This window comes from Trachypithecus francoisi, unplaced genomic scaffold (assembly GCF_009764315.1).
Source record: "Trachypithecus francoisi isolate TF-2019V2 unplaced genomic scaffold, Tfra_2.0 Lachesis_group12, whole genome shotgun sequence".
Lineage (NCBI taxonomy): Eukaryota > Metazoa > Chordata > Mammalia > Primates > Cercopithecidae > Trachypithecus > Trachypithecus francoisi.
The window spans coordinates 2,763,808-2,789,138 of NW_022681457.1; the positions used below are offsets into that span (position 1 = coordinate 2,763,808).

At 55.5% G+C, this 25,331-nt stretch overlaps 1 protein-coding gene across 2 annotated transcripts in view; it reads left to right on the forward strand.

Moving 5' to 3' along the window:
- Positions 1 to 24,908, forward strand: part of DHX34 (DExH-box helicase 34) — a 54,654-nt gene extending 29,746 nt beyond the window's left edge. For both annotated transcript variants that reach the window (XM_033223818.1, XM_033223819.1), the window contains exons 7-17: positions 8,756 to 8,930; positions 14,833 to 15,026; positions 15,689 to 15,790; positions 17,609 to 17,851; positions 18,079 to 18,252; positions 18,641 to 18,758; positions 19,292 to 19,398; positions 21,938 to 22,213; positions 23,038 to 23,214; positions 23,419 to 23,557; positions 24,209 to 24,908. In XM_033223818.1, the coding sequence (XP_033079709.1) occupies positions 8,756 to 8,930; positions 14,833 to 15,026; positions 15,689 to 15,790; positions 17,609 to 17,851; positions 18,079 to 18,252; positions 18,641 to 18,758; positions 19,292 to 19,398; positions 21,938 to 22,213; positions 23,038 to 23,214; positions 23,419 to 23,557; positions 24,209 to 24,342 (1,839 nt within the window). In that variant the 3' untranslated portion in view covers positions 24,343 to 24,908. The remainder of the gene's footprint in view (positions 1 to 8,755; positions 8,931 to 14,832; positions 15,027 to 15,688; positions 15,791 to 17,608; positions 17,852 to 18,078; positions 18,253 to 18,640; positions 18,759 to 19,291; positions 19,399 to 21,937; positions 22,214 to 23,037; positions 23,215 to 23,418; positions 23,558 to 24,208) is intronic.
- The last annotated feature ends 423 nt before the right edge of the window (positions 24,909 to 25,331 follow it).

Below are 25,331 nucleotides of genomic sequence, written 5' to 3' on the forward strand. Positions count from 1 at the left end.
TTATGTTTTGGCATATGTGTGAAATCAATTTGCCAATCTTCACCTGGTTGGTATCCTCTGAGTTGATGGCTGGGATGGGGATTACGCAATGCGCCTTGAGGATTTGCCTTTAGGCAGGTAGAGCACTGCTGGTTGATTGTAAGTAAGTGTTTTTGTAGTGTTGGACAGTGGAGGAGGGGATTTAGGAAATTATATAAGGCTTTGGGTCCTATATGTAAAGAATTATGTATGTCTGTTAGAATGGTATGGAGTTGTGTTTCAGGAATAACTAGTTTGTTATTAATATAAATCCAGTCACCCGTAGCTAGTTTGGCTGTTGGATTTTGTAATAGCTTAGCCTTTTCTTCCTGAGTGTAATTAGGGGCATACTGGGGGGAGAGAAAACAGGCGGAAGGAGGCTTAGGGGTGGAAAATCCGGCGGCTGACTTGGCAGTGATGTCAGCGAAATTGTTGCCGGCTGCTACCAGGTTAGATGAAGTTTGGTGCCCTTTACAATGTATAATGGCTACCTTGGAAGGTGCCGACAGTGCATCTAGTAGTTTGAGTATTTGGTTTTTGTTAATAATAGGGGTACCGCCGGTGGTTAAAAACCCTCTCTCTCTCCAGATAACTGAATGAGTGTGTGCGATTAGAAAAGCATATTTAGAATCTGTGTATATGTTTACTGTTTTTCCTTTTGATAGTAGGAGTGCCTTGGTTAGTGCAGTGAGTTCTGCCTGCTGTGATGTGGTCCCTTGTGGTAGGGGTTTTGCCTCCAAAACTGTGGAAGAGGTAACTACTGCATATCCTGCCTGTCTGTTTCCTTGAGGGTTGATAAAGGAGCTGCCATCCACAAATAGGGTTAGTTGTGCATTCTGAAGGGGCTGGTCATGCAAGTGTAGGTGGCTGGGGGGCTGGGCCTCCAGAACCTCAGGACAAGAATGTTTAGTATGGAGTGGTTTAAGAGAGCCTGGCAGTAAAGTGGCTGGATTTAGAGAGGAGCAAACTTCTAAAGTAACAGTGGGGTCTTCTATGAATAAGACATGGAAAAGCTGGAGCCGGGATGGAGTTAAGTGGCTAATACTTTTATGAGAGATGAGATCCTGAAGACGGTGTGTGGAGAAGACTGTCAGATTACTGCCTCTAATGAGCTTTTTTGCTTCCTGGGTCAGGCAGGCTGCTGCTGCTAGCGCACGCAGACAAGGTTGCCAGCCTTGTACAGTTGGGTCTAGCTGTTTGGATAGATAGGCCACAGGACGGTGGGTGTTACCGACAGGCTGGGCTAAGAGACCAACTGCCACTTTCTGCCTTTCATCTGTAAAGAGTTGGAAGGGACGCTGGAAATCAGGCAGTGAGAGAGTGGGTTGTGAGAGAAGGCAAGCTTTTAAGCGGGTGAAATGAGTCGAGATTAACTTGGGGTTGGACAAAGGCCCATGTGGGGTTTCTTTAACTGCAGCGTATAAAGGTTTGGCTAGGATTCCAAAATTGGGGATCCAATGTCTGAAGAAACCTATTAGACCTAGGAAGGATTGAATTTCTTTTGCATCTTGAGGGGGAAGAAGGTTACGTATTAGGGCCATGCGGTCAGTAGTTAGTGACCGGGTTGTTGGGGTGATTTCAATTCCTAAGTATATGACGGTTTGGCAAGAAATTTGGGCCTTGTGTTCAGATACTCTATAACCTAATGAGCCTAAATGGTTGAGGAGAGTTGCAGTGTCTAGAAGAGAGTCTTGTTTGGTAGGGCTACAGATTAGGAGATCATCTACATACTGCAGAACTTTGCTCTTTGTGAGAGGGCAAGAGGCAAGGTCTTTCGCTAAGGCCTGACCAAAGAAATGGGGGCTGTCCCGGAACCCTTGTGGGAGGACTGTCCACGTCAGTTGAGTGGAGGTATGTGTGTCTGGGTCCTCCCATGTGAAAGCAAAAAGGAACTGGCAGTCTGTGTGTAGGGGTATAGTAAAGAAAGCATCCTTAAGGTCTAGCACAGTAAAATAAGTAGAATTGGTGGGGATATGGGACAGAAGGGTGTAAGGGTTGGGAACTACAGGGTGCGTGGGACGGGTGGCTTCATTGACTAGCCTAAGATCCTGTACTAACCTATACGTTCCGTCTGCCTTTTTAACTGGAAGTATTGGAGTGTTACAGGGGGAATGTGTGCGGACAAGAATATGTTGGCTAAGTAGTCGCGTGATAATTGGCTTTAAACCTTGTAGATGTGTCGGAGAGAGAGAGAATTGGGGGCGGTTTGGGAAACGAGTGGGATCTTTGAGCTTGACGAGAACTGGTGGGTGGTGGGCAGCTATGACCGGGGTGGAAGTGTCCCACACTTGAGGGTGTACAGAAATAGGGAAGGTGGGGGGTGGGGGCGACATAGGAGGAGCCTGTGCACTTGCACAAAGCATGAGCAACAGGTCATGAGGGGGTTGAAGGGGAGTGGATGAGTTGGTGGGAATGTATATGGAGGCCTTTAAGGTGCTTAGGATGTCTCGGCCTAGTAAGGGGGTAGGGCATGAGGGTATAATGAGGAACGAGTGCGCAAAGTAGTTGTTGGCCAGGCAGCAACTAAGGAGTGGAGTTTTTCGTGGGGTGGATGGCTTTCCGTCTACTCCTACTACAGAGATATCGGATGGAAGGCTAGGTCCAGAGAAGGACGGCAAAACAGAATAGGTAGCCCCGCTATCTATTAAAAAATTAATTGTCTTACCCGCTACCAGGAGAGTTACCCGCGGCTCGGCGAGGGTGATGGGGGTCCCCGAGTCTCGGCACCTTCAGTCGTCGTTGTCGTCCAGATGTAGGAGCTGGAAGGAGCTCCCAGGATCCTGGGAAAGGGGGTCACGTGGAGACGCAGCACCTGTTCTCAGGGTGGGGCAATCAGACTTCCAGTGTCCTCCCTGCTGGCAAGCAGGGCAGGGGGTTGCTGGTGGACGAGGCTTAGGACATTCATTGGCCCAATGTCCTGACGCCTTGCACTTATAGCAAGGCTGCGTTGGGGCTCGGGGACCTTGCGGACACCTGTTGGCATAGTGTCCTGCCTTGCCGCACTTATAGCAGGCTCCTTTCGTAGCCTTGGAGTCTGCGGAGTGTGTACTCTCTGGCCTGGGGTTACGACTGGGCTGTAAAGCCGCTGCTAGGAGCTGGGCCTTCTGTTTGAGGCGTGCCTGTCGCACTGCCTCAGCCGTCTCCTCTCTGGAGTTATAGACCTTAAAGGCTAATTTAACCAGATCTTGTATTGGTGCCTGAGGACCATCCTCTACCTTTTGAAGTTTCTTACGAATGTCAGGAGCTGATTGAGAAATGAAATAAGACGCCAAAATGGTGGCCCCTGTGGGGGAGGCCGGATCTAACCGGGTATATTGGGTTAGAACCTCAGTCAGCCTATTTAAGAATGCGGCTGGATTTTCTTCTGGATTTTGTATAATTTCTTTTAATTTGTTAAAATTTACAGTTTTGTTTGAGGCTGTTTGCATACCAGCCAACAAACACTGAACCATTATGTCTCGCCTACGGCGCCCAGGCTGGTTTGCTTGGTAGTTCCAGTCTGGGTCTGCCGAGGGGACTGCTTGCTCCCCTAGTGGGATGGTGGCATCAGTTAAATGTAGTTGGTTGGCGTGCTGCCTGGCGGCCGCTAGGATGCGCTCTTGCTCCTCAGGGTTTAGGGTGGAGGTTAGGATAACCTGGAGGTCATGCCAAGTTAAGTCATAAGCCTGACAAAGATACCTAAATTCCTTTATGTAAACGGTGGGATTAGCTGAGAATCCCCTAAACGCTTTTCAATTTTGGAAAGATCGGCCAATGAAAAAGGGACATGTACTCTGACTACCCCCTCCGCCCCAGCCACCTCTCGCAAAGGTGCTAACACTGTAGGAGGGTGTGGGGCAGGAGTGGAGGCATCAGCAGGGCACTTAGAGCGGGTGTGTGCAGAGACAGGAGACTCAAGACAGCCAGTTGGGTGCCCCGAAGGAAGCACGGGACTGAGTGGATTACTAGTAGGTAAGGAAGAGGAAGGAGGAGTCCGGGCGGAGGGAGGAGAAGTATAGGGCGGAAGTGAGGGAAACCCTAGATCCTCCGGCTGAACAGAAAGGAATGAAGACTCCTCTTTTTCGGGTTCCTGTGAGCCGGCGTCCTTGGCTAGCATAACTTGGGCCGAAGAGCACCGGCTACACAGGTCGGGACGAGAGCGTAAGGCCCAAAAGCCTTGTATGTACGTAATTTCAGACCACTTGCCTAACCGCTGGCAGAAATTGCTGAGGTCGGTCAGAACATTGCGATCTAGGGTGCCCTCCGGTGGCCACTGAGACTGATTGTCTAGTTTGTATCGGGGCCACGCCACAGTGGAAAGGAAAATTAACCGCTTCCTCCTAAGGTCTTGTTCAAGCTGTAAGGTTTTTAAATTGGCTAGGAGGCACCCCAAGGGAGTGCTCTTTGGAAATTTGGACTGGGGGTTTCCCATTTGTTTCCTCTTTACCGACAACAATGGACCCAATGGACATGGGAATGGATCCCTGCCTGGCTTCAAAGCGTCCTTTGGAACCAGCAGAGACAGACGAGAGGCTCTTGAAGCCTAAGTGGAGATTACCTTCAGGCGGACGTCTCCGTCCTGAACGGGTCTCCCGAGCCACTTGGTGGCTCCAAATGGACCCCGGACCTGCGCAGGATTTCTGGCCGAGGGAGGTAAAGAGGAGACAAGGGCACTTACCCCAGAGAGGCCGTGAGAGTGAGGGAAGCGGGTCTCAGGTCCTGGTCCGTCTGCGGCGTGGAGCGAGGAGGAGGAGGAGGCTCCCCAGGCCCTGGGGGCCCCGAGGAGGGGTCTCCTCCCGGGTTCGGCACCAACTGACTTGTTTTTTCTAAGACCACCAGAGCGGGCGCAAAGGAACCAGCGACTAGGCAAGGGTAGGAGCAAAACTGCAAGTTTATTTTGGTCACCTAGCTTCAGGGGAAGAAGGTGGGTAAGGAGAGGTCTGTTGGCCTCCGGCAAATGAGGCCCCCAGAGTTCTCCGTGCTGCTCTCGGACGGAGTTCCGGCAGTCCCGACCGCAGTGGGGAAGCTGGGAAGTCCGCGCGTGGCACTGGTCCGCAGCGGCTTTTCTGGGAGTGGGAGGGCGATAGGCGGGGCACGGGCGTGTCCGGGGGCGTTCCGCAGGTGCGACCAGGTAAATCTTGGTCTCTTCAGATTGACGTCACCTGGCGCATGCCCAGTTGGTCTGCACCTTCCCGGGCGTCGGCTGCATTTTCGCGCGCGCGGGAAAAGTTGGAGGGGGGGGGATGAAGAACCCGGAAGTGCACCATCTTGCCTCCGCTCATCCAAACAGACACAATCATTACAGTGTCCTGAGGTGACATTCATCCTCCTCAGCTTACAAAAAAGATGACGGGATTAGGAGATTAAGTAAAGACAGACATAGGAAATCACAAGGATATTCACTGGGGAAGTGATAAGTGTCCATGAAATCTTCACAATTTATGTTCAGAGATTATAGTAAAGACAGGTGTAAGAAATTATAAAAGTATTAATTTTGGGAACTAATAAATGTCCATGAAACCTTCACAATTTATGTTCTTCTGCCGCGGCTTCAGCCAGTCTCTCCGTTTGGGGTCCCTGACTTCCCGCGGCAACAATGAGTGGCTCATGCCTGTTATCCCAGCACTTTGGGAGGTTGAGGCAGGAGGATTGCTTGAGGCCAGGAGGTTGAGACCAGCCTAGGCAACATGGTGAGGCCCTGACTCTACAAAAAATTTAAAAATTAGCCCAGTGCGGTGGCACACACCTGTGATCCCACGCAGGAGGCTGAGGCAGGAGGATCACTTGAGCCCAGGAGGTCGAGGCTGCAGTGAGCCTTGATTGCATCATTGCACTCCAGCCTGAGTGATAGAGCAAGACCCTGTCTCATAAAAAAACAAAGTCCATGGGGTAGGTTGTCTTATCTTAATTTTTCGACCAGAAGAAGGATGCACAGAGAGAGAAAATATTGCCCCAGGTCACACAGCTGGCAAGTAGTAGAGTCAGGGCTCCATCCGAGGCCACCAGGCGTCAGAGCCTGCTTCGTGAGTGGCCACTGGCCCCAGGCACAGTGGGTCACTTCCTCCTCCTTTACTGTCCAGAGGCAGAAGCAAGGAACTGCCCTTCTCGTGGGTCTAATTTTTGAGACCACGGGAACATTTTCTAGAAGCCTCTGGCCAGTCTCTCATCCTCTCTTGTCAGCAGAACCAGGTCACATATGTTCACCCTATGGCCAGCAATTGTCTAGGGTTGTGGCATTGCCTGAGTTGATCAGAGCAGTGTCTCAGCCCTAGCTGCATACTAGAAACACCTGCAGAATTTTAAAAAACCCCTGCCCTGCCCCCTGCCTCTTTAAATTAGAGCTGCTAATGTAAAGGTTATTTATTTATTTATTTATTTATTTTTATTTTTATTTTTTTTTGAGACAGAGTCTCGCTCTGTGGCCCAGGCTGGAGTGCAGTGGCCAGATCTCAGCTCACTGCAAGCTCCGCCCCCCGGGTTTACGCCATTCTCCTGCCTCAGCCTCCCGAGTAGCTGGGACTACAGGCGCCTGCCACCTCGCCCGGCTAGTTTTTTGTATTTTTTAGTAGAGACGGGGTTTCACCGTATTAGCCAGGATGGTCTCGATCTCCTGACCTCATGATCCGCCCGTCTCGGCCTCCCAAAGTGCTGGGATTACAGGCTGGAGCCACCGCGCCCGGCCTATTTATTTTTGAGAGTGAGTCTCATTCTGTCACCCACGCTGGAGTGCAGTGGTGTGATCTCGGCTCACTGCAACCTCCACCTCCCAGGCTCAAGTGGTTCTCCTGCCTCGGCCTCCTGAGTAGTTGGGACCACAGATGGGTGCCACCAGGCCCAACTAATTTTTATATTTTTAGTATTTTTTATATTTATATTATCAGTATTTTTTATATTTATAATTTTTATATTTTTAGTTTCACCATGTTGGCCAGGCTGGTCTTGAACTTCTGACCTCAGATGACCTGCCTGCCTTGGCCTTCCAGAGTGTTGGGATTACAGGCGTGAGCTACCATGCCTGGTCTATAAAGGTTTTTTTTTTTTGAGACGGAGTCTCGCTCTGTAGCCCGGGCTGGAGTGCAGTGGCCGGATCTCAGCTCACTGCAAGCTCCGCCTCCCGGGTTTACGCCATTCTCCTGCCTCAGCCTCCCGAGTAGCTGGGACTACAGGCGCCCGCCACCTCGCCCGGCTAGATTTTTGTATTTTTTTTTTAGTAGAGACGGGGTTTCACCGTGTTAGCCAGGATGGTCTCGATCTCCTGACCTCGTGATCCGCCCGTCTCGGCCTCCCAAAGTGCTGGGATTACAGGCTTGAGCCACCGCGCCCGGCCCTATAAAGGTTTTTAAATGAGTATTGGGTAAACTCCTACACAACATCAAGGCTTGGTCAGCAGGGAGGAAGGAGCAGCAGCTGCTTGCAGGTGGACGCCAGAACTTCTAGTGCCCTCGGATCAAAGCCAGGCAAACAGGCTCTCTGAGCTTACTTCTTACTCTCTGGCCATCACATGAGCTGCCTTGCCAGCCTCTCCTTCCAGTCACCAGAGAGTTGCTGTTTGCTTACGTATGCCACGCCAGGCTCCGGGGTGGACATACACTGTCACTTAATTCTCCCACCACCTGCTGCCTGCCTGGGCCGCTGCATTAATTGGGATTCTTTTGGTTGCAGGTGAGAGAAATACAACTGCAACGATTGTAGGCAGAAAGGGGGATCTTACCATTTTGTGCATTGGTGAGGCAGTATGTCTAACTTAGGAACAATCCAAGAATTTCCCCATCTGCTGTAGATGGGCCCGTTTCCAAACAATGGACAAAGCCAAAAGTCACAGCAGTTCTGGGTTAATAAGATAGGCTTCCATCCTGGCCACAACCAGAGAGGATGCTGGGAATGCTCTTCCTGGCTCCAGTCTCAGGGAAGGATTCTGATTGGTCCAGCTCAGGTCATGTGCCTCTCATCCATGGTCAGGGTCTGGGGGAAGATGTGCTAGGGAGACAGACACAGAGACAGCAGCCCTCCTTGCCTGCCTCTGTATAATGGATCTTGACATCGGGAATGTTACGTTATGTTATGTTATGTTATGTTTGAGATGGAATCTCACTCTGTGGCCCAGGCTGGAGTGCAGTGGTAAAATCTCTGCTCACTGCAACCTCCGCCCTCCAGGTTCAAGCAATTCTTCTGCCTCAGCCTCCCAAGTAGTTGAGATTACAGGTGCCCGCCACCACACCCAGCTAATTTTTGTATTTTTAGTAGAGACAGGGTTTCACCATGTTGGCCTGGGTGGTCTCAAACTCCTGACTTCAAGTGATCCACCTGCCGTGGCATCCTAAAGTGCTGGGATTGCAGGTGTGAGCCACTGTGCCTGGCTGACACTGGGAATTTGAGTTGAAGTCTTGATGTGTTGCCAGGTTGGAGTGTAGTGCAGAGGCCCGATCTCAGCTTACTGCAATCTCCGCCTCCTGGGTTCAAGCGATTCTCCTGCCTCAGCCTCCTGAGTAGCTGGGACTACAGGCGCACACCACCACTAATTTTTATATTTTTAGTAGAGACAGAGTTTCACCATGTTGGTCAGGATGGTCTCGAACTCCTGACCTCAAATGATCCACTCGTCTTGGCCTCCCAAAGTGTTGGGATTACAGGCATGAGCCACTATGCCCGCCGACACTGGGAATTTCAAAATGTCATGAGTTTGTGATCCCTGAGCCCCCCTATGCTGCACAGTGGTTCTTGTGTTTCCCAATCTTGGGGATTTTTCTTCTCATTCTAGATGAAGAGCATGAGCATGGGGGACCCCCGAACCTTCCCCTTCATCGAGCCCCCACCACCAGCCAGCCTGGAGACCGCCATCCTCTACCTCCGGGACCAGGGAGCCCTGGACAGCTCGGAGGCCCTCACGCCCATTGGGTCCCTGCTGGCCCAGCTGCCTGTGGACGTTGTGATTGGTGAGTACCCATCCCCTTCGTGATCACGCAGGGCACCAGGAGCGGGTGTGGGCACAGCTAACTCTCTGAGTGACCTGGGGGCAAGTCTGTTTCTTCCCTGGGTCCAGTTCATTTATTCACTCTTCACTGGGCCAGGCACTGTTCTAGGTGCTGGGCATATAGCCGTGGACAGAACAGACACAAATCTCTAGCCTCAGGGAGCTGACATTTTGGTGAAGAAAACCAGCAATAAATTAGGACAATAAGGAAAAGGTATAGTAGATCAGATGGTGCTTAGTGTTCTGGAGAGAAGAAACAACGGGGTTGGGGAATGGGGAGTTGCAGTTTATAATACAGGCCTCAGGTATAAGGCAGACCTCACGGGGAAGGTAACATCTGTGCAGAGAAACGGAGATGAGGGCTAGGAGCCATGCAAATACTAGAACATCCTTGCCAGCAGAAGTAGAGAAACATGGCCGGCACAGTGGCCCACACCTGTAATCCCAGCACTTTGGGAGGCTGAGACAGGTGGATTGCTTAAGCCTAGGAGTTTGAGACCAGCTTGGGCAACATAGCAAAACCCTGGTTTCTACAAAAAAAAAAAAAAAAAAAGGAAAAGAAATATAAAAATAGAATGTGAGCCCTGTATGTAATTTAAAACTTCCCAGTAGCTACATTAAAAAAGCAAAAACAGGCTGGGCACGGTGGCTCACGCCTGTAATCCCAGCACTTTGGGAGGCTGAGGTGGGTGGATCACGAGGTCAGCAGTTTGAGACCAGCCTGGCCAACATGGGGAAACCCCGTCTCTACTAAAAATACAAAAATTAGCTGGATGTGGTGGCATGTGCCTGTAATCGCAGCCACTTGGGAGGCTGAGGCAGGAGAATCGCTTGAACCTGGGAGGCAGAGGTTGCAGTGACCCGAGACCATGCCATTGTAATCCAGCCTGGGCAACGGAGCAAGACTCCATCTCAAAAAACAAAACAGAAAAGCAAAAAGAAACAGGTGAGATTCATTTTGATAAAATAGCTGATTTAACTTAATATACCTAAAACATCATAATTTTAACATAATCAATATCAACATTTTTTGCAAGATGTTATGTTATTTTTTACCATACAGAGTCTTGGAAATTTTGGCTTGGACCAGCCATGTTCAACTGCTCAGTAGCCATGTGTGGCCAGAGGCAGCCATATTGGACAGTGCAAATGTAGCTTGAGGGCGTTCAGGCAGTAGGAACAGCCAGTGCAGAAGCCCTGTGGGGGGCACATGCCTGCTGCTGCGGGAACAGTGAGGAGCCTGGTGTGGCTGCAATGGAGTGAGAGGGAGAAGGTGGGAGATATTAACCAATAGTCCCATCATTCATTCATTAAATACTTTTTTTTTTTTCTTTTTCTGAGACTGAGTTTTACTCTTGTTACCCAAGCTGGAGTGCAATGGTGCCATCCCGGCTCACTGCAACCTCTGCCTCTTGAGTTTAAGCAGTTCTCCTGCCTCAGCCTCCCAAGTAGCTGGGATTACAGGCTTGCGCCACCACACCTGGTTAATTTTGTATTTTTAGTAGAGATGGGGTTTCTCTATATTGGTCAGGCTGGTCTCAAACTCCTGACCTCAGGTGATCTGCCCGCCTTGGCCTCCCAAAGTGCGGTGATTACAGGCTTGAGCCACCATACCCGGCCCATTAAATATATGTGTGTGTGTGTGTGTATATATATATATTTTTTTTTTTTTTTTTTTTTTTGAGACAGAGTCTCACTCTGTCGCCCAGGCTGGAGTGCAACGGTGCGATCCCAGCTCATTGCAGCCTCTGCCTCCTGGATTCAAGCAATTCTCCTGCCTCAGTCTCCCAAGTAGCTGCAACTGTAGGCGCCCGCCACCATACCTGGCTAATTTTTGTTTTGTTTTGTTTTGAGACAGTTTTTGCTCTGTTGCCTAGGCTGGAGTGCAGTGGTATGATATCAGCTCACTGCCACCTCCTGGGTTCAAGCAATTCTCCTGCCTCAGCTTCCTGAGTAACTAAGATTACAGGCTCACACCACCATGCCTGGCTAATTTTTGTGTTTTTACTAGAGATAGGCTTTCATCCTGTTGGCCAGGCTGGTCTCGAACTCCTGACCTCAAGTGATCTGCCCACCTCAGCCTCCCAAAGTGCTGGGATTACAGGCGTGAGCCACTGTGCCTGGGCAATATTTGTTTTTTCAGTAGAGACAAGGTTTTACCATGTTGGCCAGGCTGGCCTTGAACTCTTGACTTCAAGTGATCTGCCCCACCTCGGCCTCTCAAAGTGCTGGGATTATAGGCATGAGTCACAGCGCCTGGCCCATTCATTAAATACTTTTTGAGCACCTGCTGTGTGCCCGGTCCAGTTCTAGATGCCAGAGATATGACAGTGAATAAAACAAAACTCCTGCCCTCACGGAGCTCACATGTAACAGAGCAGATGGACGGGGCAGATAAATGAGTGAAACTCGGAATGTCAGCTGCTGGTTCCTGCTCGGGTGGATGCAGGGTGCGGTGGGCACAGTGGGGGCTGGGAGCAGTGTTACGCGGCTGTCCTGGGAAGCCTCACTGAACGGTGACACCTGGGCAGCGGACCGAAGGAGGGGAGGGAACAGCTGTCCCTCTGGCCCTGGGTCAGGTGAGGAGCTTTGAATTAGATGGGAAGTGTTTAAGTGGCACTGGGTTATACGAGACTGAAGGTGGTCAGAAAATTCATCAGCTGACCTGGCGGTTCTGTGAGGATCTAGAAAGGCCAGGTCCACAGAGGTCGATGGAGACCATTTTCAGTTCCCGGCCCTCCTGATCTCAGGTCTTCAGTAGCCAGTCACAAGCAGATGTGGTGCTCCTCGTCCCCATGCTATGTGTCACCAGGAATAGGGCGTTAATCTTGAGGGATTTAGGGCCAGCAGACCCTCTGATCCTGTCGTTCTTGTGGCCATCCTGTGGCGTGCCATCAGTGTCTCAAGGCACTTACCTGATGCTGCAGATGACACCACTAGAGGCTGGGGGTGGCATGTGGTGTCTGGCTTGCAAGGCTGTTTCAGAGAATGTGACGCAAAGTGCCCCGGCGTGAGCGACAAGAAAGACAGGCTCTCTCGCTTGAATTCCCCAGCACTTGGGGTAATCACAGGGCCTCCCTTGGGAGGCACAGGCAGGTGGGGTACCCAAGATCCCCAAAACACAAAGAAGTCCTGGCTTTTCCACAGCTCAGACCCCTCCCACCTCTGTCCTCTGCACAGCGTGTCCCCAGCTCTGCCCTGCGCCCCTGTCTTGCGAACTCAAGGATGTCAGAACTCTTCCTCTCCCTCATTCCTGAGTCATGCTCACCCCTCCTGGGGAGCACGCTGACTGAGGCTTGTTCATCTTGCCCGATTTTCCTGACTCAAGACTTTCTATTTCCAGCAGCCTGCAGCCCACCATGGCAGGACCACCCCTGTGTGTGTTAACACCATTAAAGCCCCCCATCCTTGCAGCACAGCGGGTGTCAGTGTGGGCAGGAGGCTGGATCCACTGGACTCGGAGGGCTGCCCGGGCTGAGAAGATGGTTCATTTTTGTTTTATTTATTTTTATTTATTTATTTGTTTTGAGATGGAGTCTCACTCTGCCCTCCAGGTTGGAGTGCAGTGGCGTGATCTTGGCTCACTGCAACCTCCACCTCCCGGGTTCAAGTGATCCTCCCACCTCAGCCTCCTGAGTAGCTTGGATTATAGGCATGTGCCACCACACCCAGTTAATTTTTGTATTTTTAGTAGAAACGGGGTTTCACCATGTTGGCCAGGCTGGTCTTGAACTCCTGACCTCAAGTGATCAGCCAGCCTCGGCCTTCCTAAGTGCTGGGATTACAGGTGTGAGCCACTGTGCCCGGCCTCATTTTTGTTTTGGAAGGAACAGGGCTAGAGCAGGGAGAATCTGAGCTGAGAAGCAGAAGAATGTTCTGTGAGTGCTTGCTGTGTGCCGGGGAAAGGCTCTGTGGACTTTCCATGATTTCATCCTTACCTGCTGAGGGCAGGGCCTCTGATCGCCCCCAGTGTGCAGGTGGAGAAACTGAGGCTGGGCCCAGGAGGCTCCTGAGAGCCTGGGGGAAGCCTGGCTTTGATTGGAGGTGATGCTAAGTGCCTCACACACATTATCTCCCTGAGGGCTGGGGGCAGGTGCCCCCGCTTTCCCTGTGGGGAAAACAAGGCTCAGAGAATTGCTGCTCAGGGTCACAGTGGGAACCAGGAGGCACGGATGACCCTGTGCTGGGCGTCCTCTGTGCCAGGTGGAGTTCTGAATGCTTCACAGGGTGAAACACAAACCACCCTCTTGGCGGCCTGAGGAGGGCTGATGCTGTTGTTCCCCCATTTACAGATGGGGGGGCAGCGGCACAGCGAGGTGGGGCCACTTGTCCCTGGTGACAGAGCTGGGGCGTCCTGGAATAGGACAGGGGCCTGCACAGTACAGCCCGAGCCCTGCTTTACGACCACCTTTGTTTTATGAGGCCACCTTTTTTGTTGTTGTTTAGTTGGTTGGTTTCTGAGACGGAGTCTTGCTCTGTCACTCAGGCTAGAGTGTAATGGCACGATCTCAGCTTACTGCAACCTCCACCTCCAGGGTTCAAGTGATTTCTCTTGCCTCAGCCTCCCAAGTAGCTGGGATTACAGGTGCCCACCACCACACCCAGCTAATTGTTGTATTTTTAGTAGAGCCAGAGTTTCACCAGGTTTGCCAGGCTGGTCTCGAACTCCTGACCTCAGGTGATCCACCCACCTCGGCCTCCCAAAGTGCTGGGATTACAGGCGTGAGCCACCACACCTGGCCTTGGTTTTTTTTTTTTTTTTGAGATGGAGTTTTACTCTTGTCACCCAGGCTGGGGTGCAGTGGTGCTATCTCTGCTCACTGTGTCCTCCACCTCCTGGGTTCAAGCACTTCTCCCGCCTCAGCCTCCCGAGGAACTGGGATTACAGGCACCCACCACCACGCCTAGCTAATTTTTGTATTTTTAGTAGAGACGGGTTTTCACCATAGTGGCCAGCCTGCTCTCGAATTCCTGACCTCAGGTGATCTGCTTGAGTCCAGTTTTGTGACAGTCACTGTGGAAAGTCAGCAAAGGGAAAGAGTGGGGGCGGGTCAGACACATGACACAGACCACTAGCCACAGGACAGGAGGGCAAGGGAGTCCCCGGAAGTCCAGCATCAGCTTGGGCACCCAGAACCAGGGGATGTCTAGATGCCCGCTGTGGCGCACTCACAGATGGAGACCGTGTTCACCAGCTCTTCGGCCACCCTGGGAGATGGTTCCTGCCACTTTTCTCTCCGTGGCCTCCCCTCTGCCCTTCCTCCCCTTTCCCTGCCTCTCCTAGCCCCTGCCCCATCTTTCTCCATCTCTCCTCTGCCTTCTATTCCCTCTTCCTCTTCCACCTCCACCTTGACTTAAACAAAGGTAGCAGGAGAAGCTTCATCCTGTGATAGGCACAGGAGTCACTGCGTGCCTGTGCCAGGGCAGAGAGGGACTCACTTAGGGGTCACACTCTAGCGCGGAGGAGAGACGTCCACCACGATGGGTCAAAATGAGCTCCTAGAGCAAAGACCAAGCCAGGGAAGCGTCGGAGCGCTGGGGGAGTGGGTTGTAAATAGCAGAGCGGGGAACTTGGTGACAGGAGTAGCCAGCACTTAGACAGTGTCTCCTGTGTGTCCGAGGAGGCAGGCACTGGCCATCTCCAACCTACAGATGGGGAAACCGAGGCCCTTGCCCATGGCCACGTGAGCAGAAAGCACAGCGCGTGGGTTTGAATCTGTCCATCTGGGTCACGAGGCCCATAGTGGGCAAGATGGAGGGGCTGGGAGCAGGAGGGCAGGCGGAAGGGCGGGCCGGGGCCCCAAGGGGTGAGGGCTGCGCCTGTCCTGGCACCCAGGAGCCTCAGCCCCGTGTCTCCGCTCCAGGGAAGATGCTGATCCTGGGCTCCATGTTCAGCCTGGTGGAGCCTGTGCTCACCATCGCGGCCGCGCTCAGCGTCCAGTCGCCCTTCACCCGCAGTGCCCAGAGCAGCCCAGAGTGCGCGGCAGCACGGCGTCCGCTGGAGAGCGACCAGGGTGACCCCTTCACGCTCTTCAACGTCTTCAACGCCTGGGTGCAGGTGAGGCTGGTGGTGGGGCCCCTCTGTCTGTCACCCTGCTCAGGGCCAAGGCCTTCTGTGGCTGTGGCTCCTCCTCGTGTCCTACCCTGGGAGGACCACTGAGCCCTCCACAGACTGGGCCTGCCTGGGGAGGGCCACGTCTCCACCATCCATGCCCTTGGCTCGAGACAGCACATGCCCAGGCCCGGGGCAGAGAGGAGCCTGGGTGTCTGGAGCACTGATGAAAACCTGTGCCATCTGGAGAAAGTCCAGGCTCCTTGGGGGGCATCTGGATATCCAGTATATGTCCCCTGAGTCCTCACCCTAACGCTGGCCCTGTACCGTACTGCTGAGGATCCATCAGTGCCCAAACTACCCTGGCCCTGCCCTCCTGGGGCTCACAGCCCAGTGCAGGGAGACAGACCACTGATGTGACAGTGACAACCCAGAGAGGGCTGGAATGGGGAGTCCAAGGGGCTGGGAGAGCCCAGAGGGGCGTCGAACCCAGTATGTGGGTAGTCTTGGAGGGCTTCCCATGGGGGGGGGTACTGGGGCTGAGACCTGGAAGCAGGAGAGCAGGTGTCCCTGAGGGATGCTCGTGTTGGGGTTCTGGGTGCTGGGTCAGCCCCTCCCTCCCTGAGCTGGCTGGGCCCTGACACCCTGGCGTCTGCTCCTCCCCTCAGGTAAAATCTGAACAAAGCAGAAACTCTCGCAAGTGGTGCCGCCGCCGGGGCATAGAGGAGCATCGGCTGTACGAGATGGCCAACCTTCGGCGCCAGTTCAAGGTGAGGCTCGGGAGGAGGGGTAAGGCTGGCCCCGCCCAGGCAGACTCATGCAAGCACACTCCAGAACGCTGCCTGCCCTTCCCGGACAGCAGTCAGACCAGAGTCCCACCCTGCACCTACCTCCCCCACCACCTGATGACCAGGTGTTGGGGCAGCCGGGCAGGGCAAAGGGAGCAGAAATCCAGGAGGGCTTCCTGGAGGGGTGGACGGAGTCAGTGGACATGCAGCATCCTTGGGAAGAGCTCGCCCTCCCGACCGGGGATGCTGAGCTGGCTGCATGGGCATGGTGCTGGAGGCAGCCTGTGGTTGCGGTTGGGGCTGGCACATCTGGAGCCAGACACCCCAGCCATGAACCTGGCTCTGCCATTTCTGACAGCGTGGCCCCGGGCATGTTGTTGCTTGTCTCTGGGCCTCAGCTTCCCCTAGAAAAAAAGAGAGGATAAAAATAGCACCTGTCGGCCGGGCACGGTGGTTCACGCCTGTAATCCCAGCACTTTGGGAGGTTGAGGCAGGTGGATCACGAGGTCAGGAGATCATGACCATCCTAGACAACATGGTGAAACCCCGTCTCTACTAAAAATACAAAAATCAGCCAGGCTTGGTGGTGCATGCCTGTAATCCCAGCTACTTGGGAGACTGAGGCAGGAGAGTCGCTTGAACCCAGGAGGCAGAGGTTGTGGTGAGCCAAGATTGAGCCATTGCACTCCAGCCTGGGCAAAAAGAGGGAAACTCCATCTCAAAAAAAAAAAGATTTGGGTTTCTCCTGTGCCCACACAGTTCCGCAGCTTGTTTCATGGCTGTTCTCCATCTGAGTGCAGAAAGACCTGCTGTTAGGCCCTTTTCCGTGGTTGTGTCCATGGATTGAGGATAGAATAAAAGAGTTCCTGGTGTAACCCGTTCTCTTTGGTTGGAGATGGGCAAGCTGAGGCCCAGAATGGGCAGTCACCCAGCCAACGCCTCCTGTGCAATTTCTGGGGTCCCAGTGTTGGGGACCACAGATGCCCTGACCGCTCTCAGCATTGGTCCTGAGATCTCTGGCTGCTAGAGCAGTGTTCAGGCTTCACTGGTCCCCAGGTGCTTTGAGAATCTAATGGAAAGTGTGAGCCCTTTGCACACACACATGCAAACACACAGACACACACATACACATGCACACACAATCTTCTGTGTCCTCCATCGGTCAGGGCTCAGCAGGAAACAGAGGGTCCAACCAAATCGGGTCACTTGAGGAATGTTGACAAGGTGTGGGCACGGGGAGGGCATGGGGAGGGCAGGGGTCTCCGATTTTATGGGTCACAGTCAGCTGGAGGGTCTGTTGAGTCCAGATGCCCAGCCCCGCCCAGCCCCCTCCACTCTCCACTTGGTCGTTCTGGAATGAGGCCCAGGACTTGGCATTCCCACCAAGTTCCCAGATGCCCCAGGGCTACACTCAGAAGCGCTAATGCAGGACGCCCACCAGGGCTGTGTGGGAAAGCAGGGCTCCCTGGGGGGCATCTGGATATCCAGTATATGTCCCCTGCCCCAGACCCGAGGGGCAGGTGGGGCAGTCACCAGAGCCTGGAGCCAGCTTTTGGAGAAGGCACTGGGCGCCCCTGCCTGCCTCCTCCTGCCCCTGGCCCCGGTGTTCCCTCTGCCGACAGTGAGCACAGCTCTCCCGCTGGAGCAGCAATCCGCGCCCAGCACCACGCGAGGGGCTGTCCTCATTCAGCCCCCTTTGGGCACTAGCAGCCCTGCCACCGGGAAGGTCCCCATTTCCATATGAGTCCAGAGCCCGCTGAGCCTGCCCTGAGGCCCTCACCTCTGCCCACCTGCCCCCAGGAGCTGTTGGAGGACCACGGGCTGATGACTGGGGCCCAGGCCACGCAGGTGGCGGACAGCTACAGTCGGCTGCAGCAGCGCCGGGAGCGCCGGGCCCTGCACCAGCTGAAACGCCAGCACGAGGAGGGCGCGGGGCGCAGGCGCAAGGTGCTGCGGCTGCAGGAGGAGCAGGACGGCGGCTCCAGCGACGAGGACCGGGCTGGCCCAGCCCCCCCAGGGGCTGGCGATGGCGTGGACATCCAGGTGGGTGCCATGGGCTGTGGGGTATGGGGGTAGGTGAGTGGGGTTTACCAAGGTGGGTCTTGACCTCTTCTGGGGGGTCCCAGGAACCATGGCCCTGTCCTCGTTTCAGGAGCCGGGTTTCCATGGGCGGTGCTTGGCCCCAGGTATCTGCAGCGCCTGGGGGTCTGCGGATCACAGTAGCAGCCCCTCAGGTCCCCTAAGACTCTACCTCCTATGTTCCCCCCCAGGATGTGAAGTTCAAGCTCCGGCATGACCTGGCGCAGCTGCAGGCTGCTGCCAACTTAGCCCAGGACCTGAGCCGCGAGCAGCTGGCTCTGCTGAAGCTGGTGCTGGGCCGGGGCCTGTACCCGCAGCTGGCTGTCCCCGACGCCTTCAACAGCAGCCGGAAGGACTCAGACCAGGTGGGGCCTGTTCTGCCCCATCCTATGTTTCGTCCTCCAACACACGAACCCTGAGTGCCTGTCCTGAGTGCCCTGAGGCCCTCACCCCCGCCCACCTGCCCCCAGGAGCTGTTGGAGGACCATGGGTGACTGAAACAACCCTGGTTCTGTCCCCATGGGGCTCACAGCCCAGTGGGAGGACAGACCTGTCCCCAGACAACCCAGAGTGGGTAGGGCTTGGGGAGCCGAGGGCACTGTAGGAACCCACAGGGAGCACCTGCCCCAGATTTGGAGGAGTCCAGGAGGGCTTCCTGGAGGAGGGGACCTGGGCCAGAGGATGGAGGAGAGGCGTCCTGGGCAGAGGAGAGAGCAGATAGGAGGGCCTGTGCTTCCTTTCCATCCTCCACAGATTTTCCACACACAGGCCAAGCAGGGGGCCGTGCTGCACCCCACCTGCGTCTTTGCTGGCAGCCCCCAGGTGCTGCATGCACAGGAGCCGGAGGCTGGCAGCTGCGATGGAAGCCGAGGTACAGTGAGCCCAGGTGGAAGGAACCCCCATCTGGGATGTGAGGGGCAGGGATATCGTGAACTCCCGGGCCCCTCTGGCTGGGGCTCCCCGCGATCCTTCCCACGCCGGTCCAGGCTGGTATTGACAGGGGCTCGCAGAAGCGGAGGTTCCAGGGCCAGGCCTCCCTGGGTAGCCTTGGGTGACTCACCCCTGCTGGGCCTCGCCCTCCCCATGGTGGTGAGAGCCAACCTGAGCCAGTGTGGCTGTGCCCAGGGAGTGGACACCGGTCCGGGGGCCTGTCCTGTGGGCACTGTGAGCTCCCAACTGGGTCCTGCAGGGGGAGGCCCCCCTGCGCCTGTGCGCATGGAAGGGTGTCTCGCTGCACACATGGCTGCATGCTGGGAGTCACATTCAGATTTGGCCAGGCCACCAAAGCCATGCTGTGAGCATATTCTTTTTACCAATGTGTGCATTGACCGGGTGGGACAGGCGGGCCTCTGATGGGCCTGGGTGGGCCAGGGTGGGCCTGAGTGGTCCTCCTCAACCTTTCAGACGACAAGGACAAGATGAGCAGCAAACACCAGCTCCTCAGCTTTGTGTCCCTGCTGGAGACCAACAAGCCATACCTGGTGAACTGCGTCCGCATCCCTGCCCTCCAGGTGGGCCTCTGCCCCACCCTGCCCCCATGCCCAGATATGAGAGCTGCGTTGCCCAGGGTGGTAGGTGGGGGCACTGCGTGGGCTTGGAGGGCCGTCTGGCGCCCGGTGCCTGGGCTGGCCGCAGGCGTCCGCCTTGGGCCATTGCTGTGGCCGCTTTTTCTCTCATTCATGGAGTTGCTCGACAGAGTGCCTGCCGAGTGCCTGCTGGGTGCCAGGCGCTGTGCCAGGTGCCAAGGGCGCAGCAGGGAACCAGGCAAGAAGCCTAGCCCCTGCGCTCCCGGGCTCCCATGGCAGGGGACAGTGATAGCAGTAGCACAGTGATGCCCTGAGCGACCTGTGGGAGGGTGGTGCTGGGCAATAGAGAGTAGGGTGGGGGTGAGGATGGACACAGGGTGTGGCATAAGATAAGGCCACCTGGTGTCCCCAAGTAGATACCCAAAGAGGAGAGAGTGTGGATCTCGGGGCAGAGTGTCCCAGCAGTGGAGTGGCCAGCACAGAGGCTCTGAGGCAGACACGTGCCTGGCATGCAGTCGGCAAGGTGGAGTGTGCAGAGATGAGACCAGAGAGGCGAGGGAGACAGGACCCTGGGGACTTCTGAGCAGAGCTGGGACAGGGTCCCAGCCAGGAGGGCTGGCAGTCACCAGGAGGGAGAGGAAGGGCGCGGCCCGGGTGGAGGCTAAGGCCAAACTCAGATCATGGATGCCCTTGCATGGGTGCCGGCAGCAGAGCCATGGTCCTCACGGCAGCCGCTGCCCTGCCCTGAGTGCTCCTCGGGTGTCTCTGTGATCCAAGGCCTGGCCTTGGAGTCCTCACGCAGTCCTGCAGGTCTCCCTTTATAGAGGGGACTGAAGCTCAGGCAGGGGTGGGGACACGTCACCTGTCTAAGTCACACAGCGAGCAGGTGGCCAAACCAGAGCTCCCGGGTCACGCTGCCCCCTCCTGCCTCCCGCTCACTACCAGCACTCCCCAGCTTGGGTCCCAGAGAACGTAGAGGGGAGAGGAACCTGCGGGCTCCCAGAGCTTCAGGGTTTTGTTGACACTGTGCCAACAGCACCACGAAAGCCAGCTCAGCTCAGTCACTTCTGTGCATATCCACACCTCCCTCCAGCCCGCCTGGTGGGCCAGGCGATGTTAGTGTTCTGGGGGCTGGTGGTGCAGCTGTGGTCAACGTCTACCAAACTCCCCACCCTCATGGGGCTCAGATAGGATGGTGGAGGCAGACGGTAAACCAAAAGGGTGATGCCGGGCGCTCATGTGAGCATGGGAAAGCAGGCAGCACACAGGCCGAGGGACAGAGGGTTGGCAACCAGCCGGACTGCAGGAAGTGGAACAGACCTGCTACCAGAGTTGCTGCGCTCTCTCCCTGCACTGGACCGCTTGTTGAGAGAATCTGGCTGGCTCACACCTAGAATCCCAGCACTTTGGGAGGCTGAGGTGGGAGGATCGTTTGAGCCTAGGAGTTCAAAGGGCAGCCTAGGCAACATAGGGAGACTCTATCGCTACAAAAAATTTTAAAAAGTTAGCTGAGCGTGGTGTTGTGTGCCTGTAATCCCAGCTACTTGGGAGGCTGAGGCAGGAGGATCGCTTGAGCCTGGGAGGTCGAGGCTGCAGTGCGCTGTTATTGTTGACACTGCACTCCAGCTTGGGTGACGGAGAGACCCTGTCTCAAAAAATAACAAGCCGGGCATGGTGGCTCATGCCTATAATCCCAGCACTTTGGGAGGCCGAGGTGGGTGGATCAGTTGAGGCCAGGAGTTTGGGACCAGCCTGGCCAACGTGGTGAAACCCCATCTCTACTAAAAATACAAAAATTAGCCGAGTGTGGTGGTGGACGCCTGTAATCCCAGCGACTCGGGACGCTGAGGCAGGAAAATCACTTGAACCTGGAAGGTGGAGGTTGCAGTGAGCCAGGATGGCACCACTGCACTCCAGCCTGGGCGACAGAGCGAGACTCATCTCAAATAAATAAATAAAAATAATAATAATAAAAAGAAGATGGAGACACTTCACATTCACATAAGCAAGCAGAACAGTATATGGAGCCCTCCTGTACCATCCCCGGCCCCCAAACCATCCACACATGGCCAGTCCTGCCCTGTCCTCTGCCCTGGCCCCAACCCTGAGAATTTTCTCCAACAGCTTATGAGCCACAGCACCGGTAATTACAGCCCTGACTTCCGTCCTCACAGAGGAGCGTGTGCTCAGGGTCTGGGCCCTCCCTGCACGTCATGTGTGTCTGAGTGCCTGCTGTCCCTCTGCCACCCTGCCTGAGAATGCAGCTGTCTCTCTGCCAGCACGCTCCCATCTGCCCCCCGCCACCCTGCAACCCCAGCCCCCCTCCCGACTCAGCGGCTGCCTTGTTCATGCCGTATCCCCAGCACCCGCAGGGGTGCCTGGTACAGCGGGTAGATGGTGGGTAGGTGGATGCCTCGCATAGACAGGGCTCGTGGGTGGGCAGGAGCCCAGCCGGGCAGGGCCTGTCTCCAACATCGCCCTGCCCCTCACACCTACTCCCTGTCTTCTGCTCCCTCTCTTCCAGTCCCTCCTGCTTTTTAGCCGGTCCTTGGACACCAACAGTGACTGCTCCCGCCTGGTGGCCGACGGCTGGCTGGAGCTGCAGCTGACAGACAGTGAAAGTGCTCTCCGGCTCCTGGCAGCTTCCCTGCGGCTCCGTGCCTGCTGGGAAGGTGCCCTGGACCGGCAGCTGGCGCATCAGGCCCAGCGGCGGCTGGAAGAGGAGGAACAGGATGCGCCAGTCAGCCCCAAGGAGGTGGCCACTCTGAGCAAGGAACTCCTGCAGTTCACAGCATGCAAGGTGCCTTCCACCAGGGTGCCGTGCCTCCCTGTGGCCAGAGGGGGCGTCCACCACCGGGCTTGGGCCTCGGGAAGGCCTGGCTTCCCATTCACTCCACTGGGCACATTTGGGGGTTTTCAGGCCACAGAGGTTCAGTCACTCACCCAAGGTCACTCCACTGGTCTGGGTGGAGCCAGGATTTGATCCCAGGAGCCTGGTTCCAGAGGCCATGCTACGCACTGCTGCCCTGTTTACTAAGCACGTTCTGCAAGCGTGGCTGATCCCCCCTTGCTAACAGTCAAGGACGGGCAAAGTGTGAGAGGGAAGCCGTAGGTGTCTGCTTTTGGATGGGAAGAACTGAACTGAGCAGACTTGAAACCAACCACCGACTCTTAGGTGGGGAGCGGAAATTGCTCCTGGTTCTACTTCATGTGGGTGGGGTGAGAAGGGTGCAATTCAGGCTGACTTCCTGGAGTAGAGGGGCTTGAGGACAAAGGGGCAGGAACCCAGTGAGCCATGGAGAGGGGACCAAGGCTGACATGCTAGGAGGAGGAGGGTTGAGGCGGCCAGACTTAAAGGTTAGACTCAAGGTCTGAATGAGGTCCCACCAGTGACAGGGGCAGAAGAGGGGCCTGGGGAAGGCAATTTAGACGGGGGTGGCTTATCAGGATATTCTAGACAAACCCCTGGTCATGCGTGTCTGCAGCCAAGTTATGATTGGCTTAAGCACTTGGCTTCCGTAACTGCAAAGCCCGAGGGAGGGCTTCAGGCACAGCTGGATCCAGGTGCTTTGGCGGCATCTCCCTGAGCCTGTCTCTCTCGATTTCCTGTCTCTCCTTCCTTAGATTCCTTACAGCCTCCGGCGGCTTACGGGGCTAGAAGCCCAGAACCTGTATGTGGGACCCCAGACCATCCCAGCCACCCCCCATCTTCCTGGCCTCTTTGGCAGCTCCACCCTGTCCCCCCACCCCACCAAGGGGGGCTACGCAGTTACCGACTTCCTCACCTACAACTGCCTCACGGTGAGCATGAACCCTCCTTCCCTGAAGGTGGGATTTCAAGAAGACCCCACCCCTGATCCCACGGCTTCATTTCGCCTTAGTCCAGGGATGTGATTCCCACATGGGGCCCATGGCCCTGAGGGCTTCTGGGAAGGGTCCCAGGGGGGCAGTGGGTGGTGGGTGGCACTTGGTGGGGGCCCAGCCCTGACAGCTGGCCTGCCGCAGAGTGACACGGACCTGTACAGTGACTGTCTCCGAACCTTCTGGACCTGCCCCCACTGTGGCCTGCATGCGCCCCTCACGCCCCTGGAGCGCATCGCCCACGAGAACACGTGCCCTCAGGCCCCCCAGGATGGGCCCCCAGGTAAGCACAGGACTGTGGGGACCGGGCCACCTCTGCCCGGCCGTCTGTCCATCCCATGATCTCCTGTGTGTGCGGGCACTTGCTAGATGCTCCGAGAATGACGACCTCCACCTGCTGGCCCTGGCCGGTGCCACACACAGGCTTTGTCCTGAAGGTCAGGAGCCCAGGGCAGGGAGGGCCTGGAGCGCCACCTCTTCCTGCCTGTCCCCTGTGGTGCCTCTATGTTGCTGTCTTCGTCTCTTCATTTCTGACTCTCTGTGGCTATGTCTCTTGTTCTTTTTCCCTGTCCTGCAGCTGTCTCTGCCTTGGTCATATCCACCCTATTGTCACCCAGGGATGCTACACACTGGGGTTCAGTGGGGGAGACAGCACCGGGACCATGTGACCCCACCCCAGGGCTGGCTCTGTCTGCCTCTCAGTCTCCATGTTGCTCCTTGTATCTTTCTCTTTGTCTCTCTCACTGGCAGGGATGCAGAGTAAAGACAGGCCTGTGTCATTTTATTAATCCAGGAAGGCTTCCTGGAGGAGGCAAAACTTAGTTCCCCAAAGGCCAGGAGAGAACCTGAGCCCCACGAGTGCCTGGCATTTGGGTGCGGGTAGACATGTCCACTGGAACACCCCCCTCACAGCCTCCTCCTTTTCCTCCCTTAGGGGCTGAGGAAGCTGCCCCCGAGACCCTCCAGAAGACGTCTGTCCTGCAGAGGCCCTACCACTGTGAGGCCTGCGGGAAGAACTTCCTGTTCACACCCACAGAGGTGCTGCGCCACCGGAGGCAGCACGTGTGAGCCGGGCCAGGAGCCCTGCCCAGCTCCCTGCAGCCTCCCTGCCCTCCAGCCCAGGACTAGGGGCAGGACTCCTGCCTGAACCCCCAGCCTGGGCTTAGCCCTGTGGTCCTGCCCCAGTGCAGAGGGGCTGGAGCGTCGATTGTGAATAAAGCCTTACATGCTGACACACACTGTTAAGCCTGCACCTGCCCATCCAAAAAGCAGCAGCTGCTCCATTAGTCCTCCCCAGGGTCTAGCTTTCCTTCTTCCTGCTGCAGGGTGCTGCCTGAGGGGTCCTGGGTAGGAGGGGCATTAGAGCCAGCAGGGACCTCCCATGTCTCCTGGTTCCAGGTGCAGGTTCTTAGCACCTCCGCAGCCACTCTCTCTTGAGTCCATCCTCAGTCTCTGCTTCCCCTTGAAGTAGGGGGACCCTGAATTTGCCCATCCACCTGGGTCACTTTGAGAGTTGTGCAGGGGGGCTGGGGCCACTGGTGTTCACGTGGGATCACAGGCTGCACCATAAGACCCATTCCCAATAAAAAAGAAAAGAACAGGCTGAACCGGGCACAGTGGCTCACGCCTGTAATCCCAGCACTTTGGGAGGCTGAGGCAGGTGGATCGCCTGAGGTCAGGAGTTCGAGACCAGCCTGGCCAACATAGTGAAACCCTATCTCTACTAAAAATACAAAAACTTAGTTGGACGTGGTGGCAGGGACCTTTAATCCCAGCTACTCAGGAGGCTGAGGCAGGGGAATCGCTTGAACCCGAGAGGCAGAAGTTGCAGTGAGCCAAGATCACGCCACTGTACTCCAGCCTGGGCGACAAGAGTGAAACTCCATCTCAAAAAAAAAAAATTCAGGCCGAGGCAGGTAGATTGCCTGAGCTCAGGAGTTTGAGACCAGCCTGGGCAACACGGTGAAACCCGGTCTCTGCTAAAATACAAAAAATTAGCCAGGCATGGCAGCGTGTGCCTGTAATCCCAGCTACTCGGGAGGCTGAGGCAGGCAAAT